General features: G+C 42.0%; 1 protein-coding gene across 8 annotated transcripts in view; it reads left to right on the top strand.

Annotated features, from left to right (window-relative positions):
• SBF2 (SET binding factor 2) overlaps positions 1-22,081 on the top strand; it is a 290,016-nt gene that overhangs the window by 51,442 nt on the left and 216,493 nt on the right. For all 8 annotated transcript variants that reach the window (XR_013228318.1, XM_077321787.1, XM_077321786.1 and 5 more), the window contains exon 2: positions 17,224-17,309. Coding sequence is in view for 7 of the 8 variants with exons in the window: in XM_077321787.1 (XP_077177902.1) it covers positions 17,224-17,309 (86 nt within the window). In the remaining variant the exon portion in view is untranslated. The remainder of the gene's footprint in view (positions 1-17,223; positions 17,310-22,081) is intronic.

The raw sequence follows: 22,081 nt of genomic DNA, 5'->3' as shown, positions 1-22,081 counted from the left end.
ATTATTCTCACCACAGCTGGGAAGGAGAACTGAGGGAGGAGTACTAGCCTATTTTACATCATGTGACTTTTCGGTGAAAAACGTCACCGCACTTCTCTATAAGGGGAGGGGGTAGCACTCCTGGAAAGGAGATTTAATAAATAAATCCTGTGTGTGCCTGCACTGAAGATCACTCAATGAACAGTAATTACAGGTAAGTGCAACCCTATTTTCCTCATTATATTTTTGAGCCCTTTGCCATTATTGTCACAACTATTTCAAGATTCTGTCTATTTCTTCCTTTCCTTGTTCCTGTCTTCCTTTTAATACGCACTTCTAAAGTTTCCTACGAATGTATCTATTATAGGAACATTTTTTGTTTATGTTTTAGCGCTGCATGTTGAACTTATCTACTGGCTCTGTGAAGACTTCTTGCCTATTCTTGTGCAATGTTGCATTCCCTTCTAATTAGACATATCTGACTTTCTGGTGCCTGCTGAATTTATCAAAGAATGAAAAAAAGCATATTTGGTCTTGAATGATTAAAAAATTAATTGCAGCCTTTCATAACATTCCATAACATTTTGAATTAGTTTATATTATATTAGGGATTTAATACACCCAAAATAGCTTTCTTATCATAGGAATGTGAGAGTTCTCATGGCCACCTTTCAGTGAAGAGGTGCTTGATCCTCTTCCCCCATAAAAATGAACTAACTTTGATTAAGGCTTCAAAAATGAAGACCTTCTTTAAATATCAGTCATTATGTCAACAATATGGAAAATCTGATTGACCAGATTCACCTGAAATAAATAAAATGGTATACACAATCAAGTGTACACAAATCTTGATCTAGCAGTACTTGAAACAAGCAGAATTGAAAAGATGGGGTAAGGGAAGTGGAAACATGTTTTTAGTTAGTCAAACTGACTAGATTGAATGCAAGCATTCTTTTTGGGTTAGCTTTTTACTCCTAACAGAGGCCATGCAGTTAAAAGAAAAAAATAGGTAAGGCCTATTCTTAGTACTGCATGCCTATGGGGGTTATGCTGGTCTCTGGGGACTCCATCAGCTATGCCAGGCTCCTCCCACCCTCACTTTGGCTTGCCACCATCTCCAGTTTGTTGGCAACAGACTTTCTTCCTCCATTTCTAGGCTCTCTCCTCCTTGCTGTCCTCTCTCTCTCTCTCTCTCCATGGTTGTCAGCCCTCCATTATTTCCTCTACCTCTGACCCCTTCCTAATTTAGCCCTCTGCCATCTTTCTTGCCTAGCTGCTCCCCTTGCTTCCCCTCCCACTGATAAAGCATTCTCCTGTCTCCCACTCAGCTGTGGCCTGGCCCTGATTGCTCTGGCATCTGTGGGCAGCTGCTGTGAGGACGGGGCTGGGCTCTCCTAGCCAGGGCTGCTACCTTCGCTGCTCTGCAATCTGGCCAACTGTAATAAAAAAGTTTATATGATCAGCTACTGCTGGTCTAAGCAAGCAATTTGGACTAAGTAATGTGTAATGCTTCTGAAAGTGAAGGTGAAGGTATCCCCTCTGCAAGCACCGAGTCATGTCTGACCCTTGGGGTGACGCCCTCTAGCGTTTTCATGGCAGACTCAATACGGGGTGGTTTGCCAGTTCCTTCCCTAGTCATTACCGTTTACCCCCCAGCAAGCTGGGTACTCATTTTACCGACCTCGGAAGGATGGAAGGCTGAGTCAATCTTGAGCCGGCTGCTGGGATTGAACTCCCAGCCTCATGGGCAGACAGCTTCAGACAGCTGCCTTACCACTCTGCGCCACAAGAGGCTCTTAATGCTTCTACTGGTTTTTAATGTATATGTATGTATTAATATGTATTTAATGTTTTTATTTTATTAATATCCTGCATATAGTTTTATTATGTATTGTTGTAAGCCACCCCAAGATGACTGGCCCAATAAGAGTGGCTTATGAATACAAATATACATACTTAAATAAGGGCCTGATTCAGTGTAAGGATTCATGTATTCATGTGGTGACTGCAATGTCAAATGGTTCAGAATGCAGCAGCTGCCTTTCTGCATTATGAAACTCAAGTCACCTTACAATGTAGGGAACATACATAAAATAGAATACATTTAAAAAATTAAAATCACAGTTATTGTTTTGTCTGTCTACCTATTTATTTCCTGCTGCTCCCGGCAATTTGGCTTGCGGCGAGTTACAACATTAAAACACTATTAAAGGTAAAGGTAAAGCTATCCCCTGTGCAAGCACCGGGTCATGTCTGACCCTTGGGGTGACGCCCTCTAGCGTTTTCATGGCAGACTCAATACGGGGTGGTTTGCCAGTGCCTTCCCCAGTCATTACCGTTTACCCCCCAGCAAGCTGGGTACTCATTTTACCGACCTCGGAAGGATGGAAGGCTGAGTCAACCTTGAGCCGGCTGCTGGGATTGAATTCCCAGCCTCATGGGCAGAGCTTCAGACTGCATGTCAGCTGCCTTACCACTCTGAGCCACAAGAGGCTCTAAAATCCTATTAAAACCCCACAATAAAATATAAACCATCCCCATTTAAAAACCACTCTACCTCTGTTCAACAGCTCTCCTGTCCGGTGCCTCGGTGGAAAAGAAAGTTAAAGACTGCTAGTAAATTAATCAAACAAAGCCCTAAATGAAACCATATTCACCTGCCATCTAATGATCAAGTGAGATACCAGCTACACCTCCATGGGAGGTTGTCCTGTAACTGCGTGCCTGTCCCTGCAATTCTTCTTTCATATGATGAGCTTCTCCAGTGGATGGACAGTCAGGAGGGTATTTCCCTGTGATTTTTAATCCCCTGCCTTGAACATATGCTCCAGATACCTCATTCCTTAGTCGTGTGGGGCTGTCACCAGGGACCGGTCAATGCTTGACAATTCTACTGAGGGTTGGGGGGGGTAGTCTTTTGCCGAGGGACGTCGCCGCCACCGCCTGAGCCCCTGCTCCACTTGCTTTCCTGCTGGCTTCCCTGACTTCCTGCCGCCTGCTGGGGGGTACTACCAGCAGCAGCTGCCATGCCGAGGGGGAGCCCCAGCTGTGGCAGCCACTGGAGAGCACCAAAGGTGAGCCGGTGGCAGAGTGGCAGGGCAGCCCCCGAGGCAGCAGCTGGGGAGGAGGACGAGGAGGAGCTGCGGCCTGGTACCGACTGATCGACGGACCAGTACCGGTCCCCGGACTGGGGGTTGGGGACCACTGCTGTAAAAGGCAAAACCAGGACCTTGAAGTGGATCGGTAGCTCAGGAGTGGATTGATAGCTAGTGTAATTGCTGTAGTATTGTAGTCAGCATCCACCAGCAGTCCAGCTGCACTGTTCTGCACTGCTGGCAGCTTCTAAACACTCTTCAAGGGTAGTTCTAAGTAAGAATTCATTGCAGTAGTCCATTTTATATTTGACTAAGGCATTGATTACTGAGTCTAGATCTGAATGAACCAGGAACCGATTCCTCTGATACACAAGCCAAAGCTCTTTTTTGTGAGGGAGCTGCTGTTGACAAGTAGCAAGCAATTAGGCCTGAGTGACTCATGCTACTCAGGTTGTAGTGAATCACCCAGTTATAGCTACTGGAACAGGTTTAATAAATCCTCTTTCAAAAGGCATAACAGTACTGAAAAGTGCCCTGTCTCCTTCCCAGCCTTTTACTGACAAAAACCAAGCTTCGTGGAATGCTGGCAAAACTGTTGTGATGGCCCAGCAATGGCTACTGAGGACAACAATTTCTTGAAGCCACAGGTTCTCCTTTTATCATTGAGTATTTTTAAGTCCTCAGATTTTTGTGCATACCTAGAGTTTTTTTCATGCTTATAGAAATAATTGTCTAGTCTGTGAAGTTTTCAATTCTCAAATTTGGCCAGGTTGAGAATTAGATATGATGACACTGGATATGAATTCTTTAAGTATTGGAAAATGCCCCAATCATATTAACAATTTTTTGCTGCTTTATTGTAATATTATTATGAGATGTGATTATCTCTTCTTGGATTTACACTTTTATGAAGCACACACTTTGGGCACTTGATGTAAATGGTAAAATGTAAAATCTGGAATACTCTATAAAAGGTATCACAAGGAGAATCTACTGGGTGACGACAATGGATGTACATTCCAAGAAGAGCAGCACTGGTTGTTCTTGAGGACAGGTTTAAACTTATCCAGAACATTATTACCAATTTTACAGGAATACTTTGACTTGGTTACTAAGCAGTAGTGGTCCATTATTGGTCCTTCACTCTCTTAATATCTCTGTGCATGAATCAGAATTACATGCGTTCAGAAATTGTAAGAATTTGAGTACTAAAAAATACCTTGCATGATAAAAGGACTATAGCATTTTGTATTGTATATATATTTTAGGCTCCTACTGAACCTGTTTTTTAGTTTTTAGCTGCTATTTCCTTGCAGAGCCATTGATAATGTAACATCTCTTTTAAAACACTTTTAATTCTTTCAAAATGTAAAATATGGAATACTTGTTTAAATATTCAGATAAACACTCAGATATGTTTTATCTTTGATGTACATTTATCAGTAGTCCTTGCTGAAATATTTCTGAATTCCCTTGTCTTATGTTCTGTTGTAACTTTCAAGTGTTACATGGTTTGGAAAAATCCTTTGTTATGGTCTTTGCTTGCCCAGTAAAAATAGTAGTGCTACGGCTTATGCAGAAATTGATTTTCCCCCCTCCAGTGCAGCAACAGTAATGAAGAAAAGATTTCCAAACCTAAATTTGTGAAACTAAATTGCATTGTGCTTATAGCTCTGAAGTCTTGGACACTGGCAGAACTGGTTCAAAAACATTCTAGTTGCTCTGGCTTGATAAGCACTTAACAAAACGAAGTGGGGCATAATATGTGTTGGCCATAAGGGGGGAGCAATGGGTGGTGGGAGACGTGGAGTTGGAAAGAGAGAAGTGGGGAGAATGAAGGTAAAGTGGTCCAGGGTCAAGGGAACATAAGGAAGAATCAAGACCTTGACAGACCTAACATTCATTTAGGTTGTAAACAGGAGGGGAAAAGCTTGCAGTTGTCTAGCTTCTACCTCCTACCAGGTTTTTTTCATTGTACAACTAAATTATTGAGTGCTACCCCTCAGATTTTACAGAGGAAAGCCTATGTTTGCTATTTGACATTCACTTGTAACCAAATATTTGCAATTGTATATTCAGCATGAAGAAAAGTTTAAGTCAATAAAAATTGAGACTTTTAAAACAAATTTTCCACATCAGTTCACCATTTTTGTACTCTATTATTATCCCCAGGATTATTTGTATAGCCAATATTAATTTAGCCTTTTTAATTGGAGTTTTAAATATATATATTTTACAAGTGTTCCTGCATTTAGTGGCCAGTTTAGATGCAAGATGGATTTAAACTCAAATTATTGTTCTCATAGTGGGGAATTGATGTCTTTTAATTTACATATAGCTGTGTTCAGTGAGATTTTTGTTAAGGGTAGTTTAAGTAAAATGAAGGTGAAAACCATAATCTTTTTATAACTCCACTGCATTGCTATTGACTTGCTTGCAACTTTTTTTTCTATTTTAGTACGATGGTGCTACGTGTGTTTGTGTTGTACATGCATACAGCACATGATGCCTGTAGCTCATTATTTTAAACAAATTACACCATTTGTACCCAAACATTAAACACAGAGTTAAAAATAAATGCTGTTTAAGTATGTTATTATTGAAGGCTAGTAGAGAAAGGGGCACAGTTTATCACACTTCTCATTAATTTGGAATGTATGTTGCACTAACCAGTTGCTCCTGGAATTTAAAGGGCAAGCAGGAGATGGCATGTGACCTTTGATAAAGGAGATTTATACAAGAAGAGAATTGGGAGGGGGGGGCTGAGGTTCAGGAACTAGAAAACGTTGCCCAGCTTTGAGTGTTTTATGTGTGAAAGTTGCTTAAACTGAAAGATTGGAGAAGATTGTATTTGGGGCTTAAATGAACAGAAAAACAGATTTTTCTTCTGGATGTTTTCTGTACAATGTGTAGATACTGCAGCTCAGATTTTAATTAATTGTTAATTGTATCTTTTCCTGTTTTCTGTAAACTGCCCTGAGCCCTCAAGAAGGGAGGTATATAAATATAATAAATAAATAAATAAATAAATAAATAAATAAATAAATAAATAAATAAATATGTAGTTGATACTATAACAACCAATTTTAAATATGTTCATCCGATATTTTTTAAAAGTATGTTCCCAAATACATATTCTGTTTTCGAAAAAAATATCTTAATTGTATCTGAAACACACTATTGTTTTGTTTCTGATTGGTGTCAATCCAACTCAATGCCAAATATGTTACATTAAAAAAACCATGGGAATTAAGATGCATAGCCATTCTAGAAGAGACTGAAGAAGAACAAACTGTGCATGTGTATGTGTAAAAGTCTATATTTTTAATTGATCAGGAGCTTGCAAGGTATTATATTCTAGCTTTGTTCCTGTGGCAGGCAAATGTCAAACCTTGAACTCCGAGTAAGGAATCCTTTTATGGAGATATTTCAGGAATTGAAAAATCCTTCAAATAGTGATTTAAAAAATGGGCAGTTGAATACACTTGGACATTCCTTTCAGGGCTACCAAGAGCCTCCATGAGTCCCCAAACAATGATCACACCTACCCCTTCCATATGACCCTAGGTCCAGTCCGTGTGTGTAATTTTGTGGTTTACATTTGGACATACATATGAGTACCAATACAGGACATACTTCTTACATCTGATAAAGTGGGTTGTAGTTTATGAGGACTTCACATCACAATAAATCTTTAATAAGTAAATTCGTGAAATCTGTTTCAGTTTTCTCATATACCTTTTGTTGTGTTGTTGTTGTTGTTAGGAGCGAAGTCGTCTCCGACCCATCGCGACCCCATGGACAATGATCCTCCAGGCCTTCCTGTCCTCTACCATTCCCCGGAGTCCATTTAAGTTAGTACCTACTGCTTCAGGGACTCCATCCAGCCACCTCATTCTCTGTCGCCCCCTTCTTCTTTTGCCCATGATCGCTCACAGCATTAGGCTCTTCTCATGAGTCCTTCCTTATCATGTGGTGGCCAGAGTATTTGAGTTTCATCTTCAGGATCTGGCCTTCTAAAGAGCAGTCAGGTCTGATCTCGTCTAGGACTGACCGGTTTGTTCGCCTTGCAGTCCAAGGGACTCGCAAGAGTTCTCCAGCACCAGAGTTCAAAAGCCTCAATTCTTTGATGCTCGGCCTTCCTTATGGTCCAACTTTCGCAGCCATATATTGCAACTGGGAATACCATAGCCTTGACAAAACGCACTTTTGTTGGCAGGGTGATGTCTCTGCTTTTTAGGATGCTGTTTAGATTTGCCATAGCTGTCCTCCCCAGGAGCCCAGGAAAATAAAATCTGTCACTATCTCCATTTCTTCCCCATCTATTTGTCAACAATTGAGAGGGCCGGATGCCATGATCTTTGTTTTCTTGATGTTGAGTTTCAATCCAACTTTTGCACTCTCCTCCTTCACCCGCATCAACAGGCTCTTTAATTCCTCTTCACTTTCTGCCATTAGAGTGGTATCATCTGAATATCTGAGGTTGTTGATATTTCTCCCTGCAATCTTGATCCCAATTTGTGACTCCTCTAATCCCACCTTTCTAATGATGTACTCTGCATACAAGTTAAATAGGGAAGGCGACAGTATACAGCCTTGCCGAACTCCTTTCTCAATTTTGAACCAATCAGTGATTCCATGTTCGGTTCTCACTGTTGCTTCTTTACCTGCATATAGGTTTCTCAAGAGACAAATAAGATGCTCTGGTATTCCCATCTCTTTAAGAACTTGCCACAATTTATTGTGCTCTACACGATCAAAGGCTTTAGCATAGTCAGTGAAGCAGAAGTAGATGTTCTTCTGGTACTTCCTAGCTTTCTCCATGATCCAGCATATACCTTTAGATTGCTCAAAAGCAAGGGCACATTTATTATGTAATAGTGCTAGTAGTACTAGGATCAGTTGGCAAAAATGATTTTGCCAACATTTTCTAAAAACAGTGTGTCTTTTGTCCTATAACATGAAGCAATGTCTATAGTAGCAAAAGAACATTTAAGGATGTCCCACTAATACAACTAGACCAACTTCCTGGACAGTATTTAAAATAATAAAAAATAGAGCCCAGTAGAGACTAAGTCTGAGGAAGAGTGCTTGTACTCGAAAGCTCACGCCTTGAATAATTCTTTGTTGGTCTTAAAGGTCCTATTGGACTCTATTTTTGTTGTGCTACTTCAGACCAACATGGCTACCCACTTGAATCAGTGTTTAAAATGTAACTAAATCTAATTGGAGTTGGGGAAGAGAAGGAGTTATAACTTGTGTTCCACATGTGTAACCATTAAGACAAATTAACATTCTATTACCATGCACGTAATGGGTGTGGGGGAAAGCATACTTTATTACTTCAATAGATCATGGGGAAATATTAACCCCCCCCCCAATTCATAATATTACCAAACCTTTGCTAGATCTGGCTCATCAGGGAATTTGAACCCAGAGTTCCATAGTGCTAGACCAATACTCCAACTACTGCCTAATCATGTTAATCTTGTTTCCATTGATATATTAAAAACTATATTGAAATATATCTGTTTTAATTACAAGATTGAATTTATCAGTTTATTAAAACTTCATTACAGGAATCAGCTGAAAATTCAGGGACAGACCTAGTCAAAAGGAGCTAAGGGAATTACAGTCCAGGATGCGACCAAATGATATGAGTCTGATAACCTGGACTAGTTGCTAGTTTGCAATGTGTGTTGTTGGGTATGGTCAGGCATGCTGCTGCCACAGCATGTTGCTGGGTCAGGAGGGAAGCCTGGAGCAGGAACAGCTGCTGGGTAGTCTTAACTGAACCTGGAGCTTCTTGCAGCTGAGGGGGCTGCACTGAAACAAATGTCCAAGGCCAAAGTTGTAAACATGCCATGAGTCAGAAGCTAGAGGGCAGAGAAAGTCCAAAACAAACCAGAGCATCAAAGCCGAGAAGTCAAGATGCCAACAGGGAATATCCAGAGTCAAGGTCATTGCTATTGGTCTAAGGTCATAAGGGAGAACAAGAAAAAGAAGTGGAGTCAGGCTGCTTTAGAAATTAAGCATGTTCCTACATTGCATTCTTTGTGTCTGTTCCTTTAATCAGGCTGAGTAGTCTGCTGGAAGTCAGCCTGCAATCACTCAGCATCATCAGGATCCTTTACACACTGGCGGCTCAGTAAGGGTGGCGGGCATCTCCTCTCATGCAACATTACCCTAATTTTTTGCCAACAGTGGCTGACTACTTTGGGCAAATTTGATGAGCTGATAGCTTCAGGTATTATAACTGTAGCAGGAGCGCAGCTTGATGCTTCTGGCTGGAGCTGCGACTCATCAGCCATATCAACATATCAATTTTGATGTATGGATAAATGACAAGAAACAGATAACCAAATAATTTTAACTATTCTCTGAGCCTGAGGACTCCTATAAGGGTGGCACTTGGAAGAATAAATATTCTAATTGGTGGGCTCCAAGAGATATATTTGTATACTTTTCATTAGTGTGGGAGCCTTTCCACGCATATTGCTTACCACCTTAGAGTCCCCATTATTACATCACATGAGTGCATTTAAATATTAGACCACTGAAGAAGACCCCACTGAAGAAGACCCCAAACATGTTTGGTTATCTGTTTCTTGTCATTTATCCATGAGTCAAAATGCTTAGGATTTGTACAATGGTGTTTGATATGTGTGGATGTTTTTAAGTTGTATATGTGCACATGTATTGAAATAAATATTTGCATTTTAAAATTTAATACATATTCTGTTGCTGCTCAATCTTTTAGGTTCCTAGCTTATACCTTTTGGGGTGACATATCATCTGTAAAACATTTTATAACAGTTTTCCCACACCAATTGACATTTTGTTTGCTTAGCATTTTTAGACCACAATTGCTCCAACTCCTCTAAAAGGATATTTTAAACTTAGTTCTGCATCCATTTTTATCATACAATTTTTGACCTGTATGTCTTTGGTTTCCATCTTCAGAAGATATTTATAAATACACCCTAAAAGATGCCCCCCCCCCCCGCGAATTGTTCAAATTCTCTTAACAGATTTTTCAGTTCTCCCTCTAGGGGGCGAGGACATCCTCTGGGTGATTACCACCAATCCTTTAGGGAGGCAGGACTTGACCAAAAGTTCTTCTTCCTGTGGTCACCAGGTGGGAGTCACCCTTAGGATCAGTTCGTTTCCTGCCTTTGTAGGGAGAGCATGGAGTCAGGCAGCGCTGCGTATCCGTGTGAAAGAGAAAATTAATGTGAAAAATATTTGTTGTGATTTGTATTTGTTTGAGTGCCTGGTGTCTGTCTTTTCTGTGCCTCTCCGGTGGAATGCAGCTCAGGGAGACCCGCACAGCCGTTAAAGGCAAGTGTGCGAGTAATCTGAATTTGGTGGCCATTTTGTGGGTTGCTCCTCAGTTTCCCAAAGGGGCTTGAAAACAGATAGAGAGGACGATATTCTTCTGTCCGAAGGAGAACTTGAAAGCCCCAATAGTGCTTGGGGCACCAGGCTGGCACCAACAAAGTCGGCGGGCGCATCTGCTGGGACCATCCCTAATCCAACCGTTGAATTGGCTCCCCAAGAAGCGTAGCAGAGGAAAGGGGGAAGCCGCATGTTCGAGTGCCAAGGCGCATGGTGGCCATTTTAGAAGAGATCAGCATGGCACCAAAGAGACTGTTACATGAGAGCTGCTTGCACCCGAGGAGACCCAGTGTGATGCAGAAATTAGTAAAAGCCTCCAGCAGTCTGCTATTTCCTTTTTCCTATGAGTTAATAAAATACACGAAGGACGTCTTTTGGCAGCTATTAGATGAAGAAGAAGAAGAAGAAGAAGAAGAGTTGGTTCTTATATGCCGCTTTTCCCTACCCGAAGGAGGCTCAAAGCGGCTTACAGTCGCCTTCCCATTCCTCTCCCCACAACAGACACCCTGTGGGGTGGGTGAGGCTGAGAGAGCGCTGATATCACTGCCCGGTCAGAACAGTTTTATCAGTGCCGTGGCGAGCCCAAGGTCACCCAGCTGGCTGCATGTGGGGGAGCGCAGAATCGAACCTGGCATGCCAGATTACAAGTCCGCACTCCTAACCACTACACCAAACTGGCTCTTATGAGAGAGATAATAGAAGTAGGTGGGGGGAAACACAGGGTTAGCTGTTCACCCTGTCCAGAATTAAGGAACCGTTTTGAGGTGGAGGAAGGGGAGCCTATAATTTCATGGAGGACAAAGGCTGCACAAAAAAGACATTATTGTAGTCCTTCCAGATCTTCTGTTCATTCAGAAGATTTTTCCTCCAGAGTTGAAACTGAGTTTCTTTTGGATGAGGAGGTTATAGAAGAGATGAATTTACCTGAATAGTTAAAAAGGTGTTTTGCCCCTGAAGATTATCCATACCTATTAGGTAGATGTTTAGCAGTACTGGATTTGAGGCCAAAACCGGGGGCTCAGGCTGCTGAGAAGCAAGACCCTACTAGGCCTGAGGGGATTATAGAGTTTTTTTCATCCTGATGATGAGATCCCTTTGCCCCCTTATTTTGAGAAGCAGTACAGGGCTCAGTGGATTAAGCCAATGGCTAATATAGATAGTTATAGTTATAGTTATAGTTATAGTTATAGTTATAGTTATAGTTATAGTTATAGTTATAGTTATAGTTATAGTTATAGTTATAGTTATAGTCTGCCCTCCCCCAAAGGCTCAGGTCGGTTTACATGGAACAGGGAACAGATACAGATAATAATAGGCAATTCCCAGAATGCTTCTTTTTGCACGCAGCACACTTTACAAAGATTTCATTCTGACAATAGGAGTATGGTCCCAGGTCAGGAGATAGATCACCCGGGAGTAATAATAAACACAAAAGAGATGACTTTGTTTATGACAGAAAAGAAGCAACAAGAGATCAGAACGCTAGCTGGAAAGATAATGCGTAGTGGTCACATGCAGATTCTTGAACTGGCAAGCATGATGGGCCTAATGATATCCAGTCTGGACACTGTGAAGTGGGCCAGACTACACTCCAGAGAGTTACAGACCTTTCTAAGACCATATAAGATCCAGATATTAATCAAGGCCAAAAAGCGAGTTGCAATATCTACTACATTAAAGAAAAGCCTCAGATGGTGGACAAGGCAGTCCAGTGTGAAAGTAGGAAAGAAATTTGCTGTATAGCAGGATGTGCAAATGTTCACGGATGCCAGCTTACGAGGCTGGGGAGCGGTCTTGGACAAAGCGACAGTCCAAGGTTGATGGAGCACAGAAGAGGCAAAGAAACACATAAATGTGTGAGAAATGAGGCCAGTATATCTTGCCATGATGCACTTCTGGAAGGAGCTTCGGAATCGGCATGTACTAGTTTGAACAGACAGTACAGCGGTGAAGGCTGTTGCATTCTGAACCAGTTGTAATTTCTGGATCAAGGATGATGTAGGCCTGCATATAGCAAGTTACAGAAATCCAGTCTAGAGGTGACACATAGATCACTGTGAATCGGTGTTCCAGGGCCAGGTAGGCCGCTAGTAGTTTGACTTGGCACAGGTGGAAAAATGCCAGCTGTTCTACTTTGTATTTGCACCTCCATAGAAAAGGAGACATCTAGGATCACGCCCAGTATTTCTGGGGAGTAAGCCACTGACAGCTGCATCCTGTCCAGGTTGGGCAATCATGCTTCGTCGCTTGGACCCTTCCTGCCCAACCATAGGACTTCCATCTTTGAAGGGTTGAACTTCAGACAACTGCTGGAGCCCTCCCGTCACTGCTTCCAGATATCTGGCTAAAGATTCTGGGGGTGAATCTGGTTGGCCATCCATCAGGAGGAAGAGGTGGGTGTTGCAGTAATTCTATTATCTCTCTCTCCAATTGCTACCCTCTGTCCCTCATCCTGGAGAAAAGAGATTAGCCATTGGAGGGCTATCCCCCATATCCAAGCATTGGTGATGCGGTGAGCTAGGAGCTGTTGCTCAACAAGGTCAAATACTACTTTAAGGTCAAGTAGTACAAGCAGCACTGACCTGCTGTGGTCCAGTAGGTGGCGAAGGTTGCCAACCCCATGGCCAGGCCAGAAACCTGAGTGGGACAGTTCTAGGACTAAAGCTTCATCCAGGAATGCTGTCTGTGGCAGCCTTTTCTACCATTTCCCCCAGAAATGCTAGATGCTGGACAGGTCAGTACGTGGCAGGTTTCCATGGATCTAGTGATGGCTTCTTCAGCAGCAGATGCACCACTGCCTCTTTTAGCCCCTCTGGGAATTCTCCTGTTGAGAGGGATAAGCTGATTATCTCCTGGAGGAGGATTCTTATCCTCTTGTCATCCATTTTGAGTAGCCACAAGGGGCAGGGGTCTAGTGAGCATGCGGTTGGCCTTAAGTTTTTAACTTCATTTTTTAAGAATTGGGGTATACTGGATTTTTGTTTGCAGATTTAATATTCTGATTCCTGGCTTTTTCTTAAGGCCCCAAGTCCCCAGCATGGCTACATTGAAATAGGAGAACGCCATTGGTTTGTAACAGCATTAATGAAATCTTGCAAACTGCTAATAGGATGTGCACTCACATTGCTTAGCTAAGGGGCTCCATTCTGTTCATTGCTAGCTACTGTTTGGCTGCCATTTCTAGTATAGAATCATAGAATCATAGAATCATAGAGTTGGAAGGGGCCATACAGGCCATCTAGTCCAACCCCCTGCTCAACGCAGGATTAGCCCTAAGCATCCTAAAGCATCCAAGAAAAGTGTGTATCCAACCTTTGCTTGAAGACTTCCAGTGAGGGGGCGCTCACCACCTCCTTAGGCAGCCTATTCCACTGCTGAACGACTCTGACTGAGAAAAACTTTTTCCTGATATCTAGCCTATATCGTTGTACTTGAAGTTTAAACCCATTACTGCGTGTCCTTTCCTCTGCAGCCAGCAGAAACAGCATCCTGCCCTCCTCCAAGTGACAACCTTTCAAATACTTAAAGAGGGCTATCATGTCCCCTCTCAACTTCCTTTTCTCCAGGCTGAACATTCCCAAGTCCCTCAACCTATCTTCATAGGGCTTGGTCCCTTGGCCCCAGATCATCTTCGTCGCTCTCCTCTGTACCCTTTCAATTTTATCGATGACCTTCTTGAAGTGAGGCCTCCAGAACTGCACACAGTACTCCAGGTGTGGTCTGACCAGTGCCGTATACAATGGGACTATGACATCTTGTGATTTTGATGTGATGCCTCTGTTGATACAGCCCAAAATGGCATTTGCCTTTTTTACCGCTGTATCACACTGCCTGCTCATGTTTAGTTTACAATCCACAAGTACCCCAAGGTCTCGTTCACACACAGTGCTACCTAGAAGCGTATCCCCCATCCAGTAGGCATGCTTTTCATTTTTCTGACCCAGATGCAGAACTTTACACTTATCTTTATTAAATTGCATCTTGTTCTCATTTGCCCATTTTTCCATTGTGTTCAGATCTCGTTGAACTCTGTCTCTATCTTCTGGAGTATTTGCCAGTCCTCCCAATTTGGTGTCATCTGCAAACTTGATGAGTAGTCCCTCCACCCCCTCATCTAGATCATTAATAAATATGTTAAAAGTACCGGGCCGAGCACCGAACCCTGAGGTACCCCGCTATGTTTGTTTGCAAGGTAGTATCATAATTATCCTGGACCTGTGTTGCTCTTTTCACTCAGGAGGAGTGTATTGGTGCTGTGGTGTTTGCAGATATGCATACATAATTACCTCATGTTTCTCTTAAAGAACTGTAGACCTTTGATGTTGGGACACTGTGTCTGGGAATGACCTGCTACCACTATTTCCCAGCTGTACAGACCTTTGTGTAAAACAGATGCTTGCACAATAGATATTCGTAATGACTTTCATCCTGCACAAAAATCCTTTGTGTATTAAGTGTATGACGTTTGAAGAATCTTTGATTGTTCCTTGTTCAAATCTCGGCCTGTTGTATTGTTGATAGCGGAATAAATTTTTCAGTTTGATTTTTCATATAGTATAAGAATGTTATCAAATTTAATGTTGATACTGTGGTGGCAGCTTAAAAATAATAATGCGAAATTATGTGATGTTATCTGTGCAGTCGTGTCCGACCCTCGGCGATTCTATAGGAAAGTATTTGCCATGCGCCCCTGTCTCTGACTGCTTCTTTTAGTTGATTCATAGTCATCCCTGTATCAACTTTGATCGTGTTGAGCCAGCGGATCCTTTGGAAATGTGAAAAAAATGTGAAATAAACCTTATAAATAACATCTGTATTCAGACCATGCAAAATCTTTTAATTAAACTAATTATGGTGTTAGTCTGTGTGAAGGAGGGCTATTCAGCAAACTAATTATAGTCCATTAAATCCAGATATCAAGGTTTATTTGCCATAATTAGTCTTAACTATTGTTTTTCATGGCCAGGGAATAAAGACAGCTTGGCTTGTTCTCCAGCACTGCCGTCCCTGGCTACAGAGCAAAAGGCAGTGAAACAAGCAGGGTTTGAAAGATCATGTGCAAGAAGAATCTTAGAGTCACAGACTAACCCATAGTTAAACACAGCCATAGATTTACATCATGTTTGAATTGGACATAATAGACCTTTGCAAAAATGGCACACCTTCCATCTATAAAACCTGCTTTGAAAAGTACATTTGTCTTATTAATAACTTAGAAATACCTTACTGCTGGGTAACTCAATTTGAAACCCATTTGCTTGCAAGGAAGTCTACATTGTATTCTGTATTTTAAAAAATCAGTCTTGGGATGCCTCTAGATATCATGATATTTATTTCAACATAAGACTTTAAAAATAACTAATACATTATTTGTACCCTGCTTTTCTCTCCAAAGGAGTTCCAGTGTGGCTTACATCATTCTCCTCTTCTCCATGTTAGTGTCATGTTCCATGTCAATCTGTATTCGGTTTCCCCGGGCTGGAGTTGGGTCCCTCTACTCCACCCCTCCCTTCCAGGACCTTTTGTATTTATATCCAGCATTGCCTGTGAAAGACACTAGCGGTATCTATGTGTTCCCCTTTGTTATCGCCCAGCCCGGCTGACACCAGTTTGCACACCAGCATTCAAGCACTTTTTCCTAGGAATCCCTTTTTCCTGTGTAGTATTAGGGGCGGGGCCAGAGCCTACATATACCCCAGAGGGTCCTATGTCTGATTGTCTTTGTCAGTTTCTGTGATGGACCTTCATTGATGCCAGTTCTTTATATTCCTTCTAATTAATGAACTTTGATCAAGTGCATGATGCTTGGGACTTTGCTCTGTTGGCTCAGAAGGGAGTCTCCAGGATGCACATTCCGTGGGTCGTAACAGCACCTTAAAGACCAAAACACTTTTCAATGGTATATGTTTTTATGTCAAAGCTTACTTTGTCGGATACAAATAAGAATGGTAGTGTCATCTGAACTTTTTTACCTTTGAGAAACCCCTGAAACATTCTTCAGGCTTCAAGAAACCCCAGAAGTGGCGCAATCATGCAGAATATGGTTGGGAAGCATAGCTGTATACTCACCCACTCGGGGTGCCTCCCCTTTCCACTCCTTCCAAGCCCAACATTGTCCATTTTGGGAGGGGAGGTCAACATGGCCACACATGGTCACATCATCTGATAAATGTTTAACAAATTTAAAATGTATATTAAAAATTACCTAACTTTCAACCATTCAAGTAGGTCTTCCAGGGCTGTCAAGAAATCCCAGGGGTTCATGAAAACCTGGTTGACAAATCCTGACCTAGTCAATGGGAGCTTGACGACCCAGCAGTTGATGATGGGGAAATGGCTGGAAGAATGACTTCATTGGGGAAAACATTAAAGGGAAACAATACTTCAGGTGTAGAGGGTCGTTGAAGGGTTAGCCAACTGCCGGATACCGATGATTCCTTTGTCCACAATTGTCTCAAGGTAAGGGAGTGGTTAATAGCCCAGCCCTTCCTTTGTGCAGATTAATTGTGTCATTCCATGATAGTCAAATTCTCCTTGTATGGTATGTGATCTCTCTGACCTCTCCCATGGAGCTAACCTTTGCTCTATTTCTAATATGCAGAACTTTCTGGATAGGCTCCCTTCCTGGCCTCACCATCCCTGCTTAAAGTGTATCCAAAATAGTAATAGAGGTTTGCAGCCTTATTTCTCCTTGCACAGCAAAGGATATTCTGTCACCTTAACAATTCTTTTTTCCCCTCCTCCTTTGTAGGGTCAGGAGAAGGCTTGGGAAAAATAATCCAAAGATTTCCCTTAAAGGATTTGGATGATACACCTTTTCCACAGGGAATAGAATTGGTAAGTTGTGATATCTTCTATGATATTTATTTGCAAACTCTCTTTTTATTCTGTACTTAGATTAGAAGCATATTTATGTGTGGTGATTTTATGTTGAATTATTTGGACACATAAAGTATTCTTTCTCAGGATCAGTTCAATCATATTCCACAAGGTTAGTTATGAGTGTTGAAGAAAACAAACAGGAGTCTTGTGACGTTTTAAATATTTTAAAGACTAATAAAGACAAATTCATTTATTTTAAAGACTAATATTTTATTTTGCGAGTTGTAGTAGTAGAAACCCTCCTTCAAGGATCGCTGTCTTGCCGTGGCAAGGGGGCTCGTGTAGCTCAGTGAAGCTATGAGCTATGCTGTGCAGGGCCACCCAAGACGGACAGGTCATAGCAGAGAGCTCTGACAAAAGGTGATCCACTGGAGAAGGAAATAGCAAACCACTCCAGTATCTTTGCCATGAAAACCCAATGGACAAGTTCAAAAGGCAAAACGATATGACACCGGAAGATGAGCCCCTCAGGTTGGAAGGTGTCCAATATGCTACTAGGGATGAGCAGACGGCTAGTACGAGTAGCGCCAGAATGAATGAAGCGACTGGGCCAAAGCCGAAAGGACGCTCAGTTGTGGAAGTAACTGGTGGCGAAAAGACAGTCCGATGCTGTAAAGATTTTTATTCCATAGGAATATGGAATGTCAGATCCATGAATCAAGGCAAGCTGGACGTGGTCAGACAAGAGATGACAAGACTGAACATCGACATTTTAGGAATCAGTGAACTAAAATGGACAGGAATTTAATTCATATGACCATCAGGTATACTACTGTGGACAAGAATCTCGCAGAAGAAATGGAGTAGCCTTCATAATCAATAAGAGAGTAGGAAAAGCAGTCTTGGGATACAATCCCCAAAATGACAGAATGATCTCAGTTCGAATCCAAGGCAACCCATTCAACATTACAGTAATCCAGGTCTACGCCCCAACCACTGCTGCTGAAGAGGATGAAGTTGATCAGTTCTATGAAGCCCTACAACATCTTCTAGAAGCAACGCCAAAAAATGATGTGCTTATCATCATGGGGGATTGGAATGCTAAAGTAGGAAGCCAAAAGATAACCGGGATAACAGGCAAATGATGCTGGGCACAGGCTGGTAGAATTTTGTCAAGAGAATACAACGGTCATAGCAAACACTCTTTTCCAACAACCCACGAGATGACTCTACACATGGACATCACCAGACAGTCAACACAGAAATCAGATTGACTGACAGAAATCAGCAGCCAAAGATGGAGAGGTTCTATATAGTTAGTAAAAACAAGGCCAGGAGCTGATTGTGGTTCAGATTATCAGCTTCTTGTTGCAAAATTTAGGCTTAAATTGAAGAATGTAGGGAAAAGCACTAGGCCACTCAGGTATGAACTAAATCATATCCCCGACGAATATACAGTACAGGTGACAAATAGTGCCTGAAGAACTATGGACGGAGGTTCGCAACATTGTACAAGAGGTAGCAACTAAAACCATCCCAAAGAAAAAGAAATGCAAGAAATCAAAATGGCTGAGGAAGCTTTACAAATAGCTAAGGAGAGAAGGGAAGTGAAAGGCAAGGGAGAAAGAGAAGAATACACCCAATTGAATGCAGAATTCCAAAGAAAAGCTAGAAGAGATAAGAATGCCTTCTTAAATGAACAGTGCAAACAAATAGAAGAAAACAATAGAATGGGGAGGACCAGAGATCTTTTCAAGAAAATTGGAGATATGAAGAGAACGTTTCATGCAAAGTTGGGTATGATAAGGGACCAAAGTGGTAGGGACCTTACAGAAGCAGAAGAAATTTTAAAAAGGTGGCAAAATTATACAGAGGAACTATACAAGAGTGAGCTTAACATCCCTGATAACCACAATGGGGTAGTTACTGACCTGGAGCCAAACATCCTTATGGTCCAACTTTTTTGTGTAAATAGAGGGCTTAAAAACAAAGAGCATTCACGCCTGGCTGATCAGAGAGGACTGCTTCATTACGCATGCCCCCCTCTTTCCCTGTTCATTCCCCACCACCAGAAAACACAAATGGGACTGTGTTTTGCTTGTTGTTATGTGCGAAGTCGTGTCTGACCCATCACGACCCCATGGACAATGATCCTCCAGGCCTTCCTGTCCTCTACCATTCCCCGGAGTCCATTTAAGTTTGCACCTACTGCTTCAGTGACTCCATCCAGCCACCTCATTCTCTGTCGTCCCCTTCTTCTTTTGCCCTCGATCGCTCCCAGCATTAGGCTCTTCTCCAGGGAGTCTTCCTTCTCATGAGGTGGCCAAAGTATTTGAGTTTCATCTTCAGGATCTGGCCTTCTAAAGAGCAGTCAGGGTTGATCTCCTCTAGGACTGACCGGTTTGTTCGCCTTGCAGTCCAAGGGACTCGCAAGAGTCTTCTCCAGCACCAGAGTTCAAAAGCTTCAATTCTTTGAAGCTCGGCCTTCCTTATGGTCCAACTTTCGCAGCCATACATTGCAAATGGGAATACCATAGCCTTGACTAAATGCACTTTTGTTGGCAGGGTGATGTCTCTGCTTTTTAGGATGCTGTCTAGATTTGCCATAGCTTTCCTCCCCAGGAGCAAGCGTCTTTTAATTTCTTTGCTGCAGTCCCCATGTGCAGTGATCTTGGAGCCGAGGAAAATAAAATCTGTCACTATCTCCATTTCTTCCCCATCTATTTGCCAGGAATTGAGAGGGCCGGCTGCCATGATCTTTGTTTTCTTGATGTTGAGTTTCAAGCCAACTTTTGCACTCTCCTCCTTCACCTGCATCAACAGGCTCTTTAGTTCCTCTTCACTTTCTGCCATTAGAGTGGTATCATCTGCATATCTGAGGTTGTTGATATTTCTCCCTGCAATCTTGATCCCAATTTGTGACTCCTCTAATCCCGCATTTCTCATGATGAGCTCTGCATACAAGTGAAATAGGCAAGGCGACAGTATACAGCCTTGCCGAACTCCTTTCTCAATTTTGAACCAGTCAGTGATTCCATGTTCAGTTCTCACTGTTGCTTCTTGACCTGGATATAAATTTCTCAAGAGACAAATAAGTTGCTCTGGTATTCCCATCTCTTTAAGAACTTGCCACAATTTGTTGTGCTCCACACAATCAAAGGCTTTAGCATAGTCAATGAAGCAGAAGTAGACGTTCTTCTGGTACTCCCTAGCTTTCTCCATGATCCAGCGTATGTTGGCAATTTGATCTCTAGTTCCTCTGCCTCTTCGAAATCCTGCCTGTACTTCTGGAAGTTCTCGGTCCACATATTGCTGGAGCCTAGCTTGTAGGATTTTGAGCATAACTTTGCTAGCATGAGAAATTAGTGCAATGGTGCGGTAGTTTGAACATTCTTTGGCATTGCCCTTCTTTGGGATTGGAATGTAAACTGACCTTTTCCAATCCTGTGGCCATTGTTGTGTTTTCCAAATTTGCTGGCATATTGAGTGTAGCACTTTTACTGCATCGTCCTTTAAGATTTTGAATAGTTCAACTGGAATGCTGTCACCACCACTAGCTTTATTGTTGCTCAGACTTCCTAAGGCCCATTTGACTTCACATTCCAGGATGTCTGGCTCCAAGTTTGTAACTACCCCACTGTGGTCATCAGGGATGTTAAGCTCGCTCTTGTATAGTTGTTCTGTATAATTTTGCCACCTTTGTTTAATCTCTTCTGCTTCTGTGAGGTCCCTACCATTTTGGTCCCTTATCATACCCAACTTTGCATGAAACGTTCTCTTCATATCTCCAATTTTCTTGAAAAGATCTATGGGCCTCCCCATTCTATTGTTTTCTTCTATTTGTTTGCACTGTTCATTTAAGAAGGCATTCTTATCTCTTCTAGCTTTTTTCTGGAATTCTGCATTCAATTGGGTGTATCTTTCTCTTTCTCCCTTGCCTTTCACTTCCCTTCTCTCCTTAGCTATTTGTAAAGCTTCCTCAGACAGCCATTTTGATTTCTTGCATTTCTTTTTCTTTGGGATGGTTTTAGTTGTTACCTCTTGTACAATGTTGCGAACCTCCGTCCATAGTTCTTCAGGCACTCTGTCTATCAGATCTAATTCCTTAAATCTATTTGTCACCTCTACTGTGTATTCGTCGGGGATATGATTTAGTTCATACCTGAGTGGCCTAGTGCTTTTCCCTACTTTCTTCAATTTAAGCCTAAATTTTGCAACAAGAAGCTCATGATCTGAACCACAATTAGTTCCTGGTCTTGTTTTTATTGACTGGATAGAACTTTTCCATCTTTGGCTGCAGAGCACATAGTCAATCTGATTTCTGTGTTGACCGTCTGGTGATGTCCATGTGTAGAGTCGTCTCTTGGGTTGTTGGAAAAGAGTGTTTGCTATGACCATTGTATTCTCTTGACAAAATTCTACCAGCCTGTGCCCTGCTTCATTTTGTACTCCAAGGCCAAACTTGCCTGTTATCCCGGTTATCTTTTGGCTTCCTACTTTAGCATTCCAATCCCCCATGATGATAAGCACATCATTTTTTGGCGTTGCTTCTAGAAGGTGTTGTAGGGCTTCATAGAACTGATCAACTTCATCCTCTTCAGCAGCAGTGGTTGGGGCATAGACCTGGATCACTGTGATGTTGAATGGTTTGCCTTGGATTCGAACTGAGATCATTCTGTCATTTTGGGGATTGTATCCCAAGACTGCTTTTCCTACTCTCTTATTGATTATGAAGGCTACTCCATTTCTTCTGCGAGATTCTTGTCCACAGTAGTATACCTGATGGT

The sequence above is a fragment of the Paroedura picta genome, chromosome 2, assembly GCF_049243985.1.
Source record: "Paroedura picta isolate Pp20150507F chromosome 2, Ppicta_v3.0, whole genome shotgun sequence".
NCBI classification, from domain to species: Eukaryota; Metazoa; Chordata; class Lepidosauria; order Squamata; family Gekkonidae; genus Paroedura; species Paroedura picta.
This window is presented reverse-complemented; position numbering and strand designations above follow the sequence as displayed.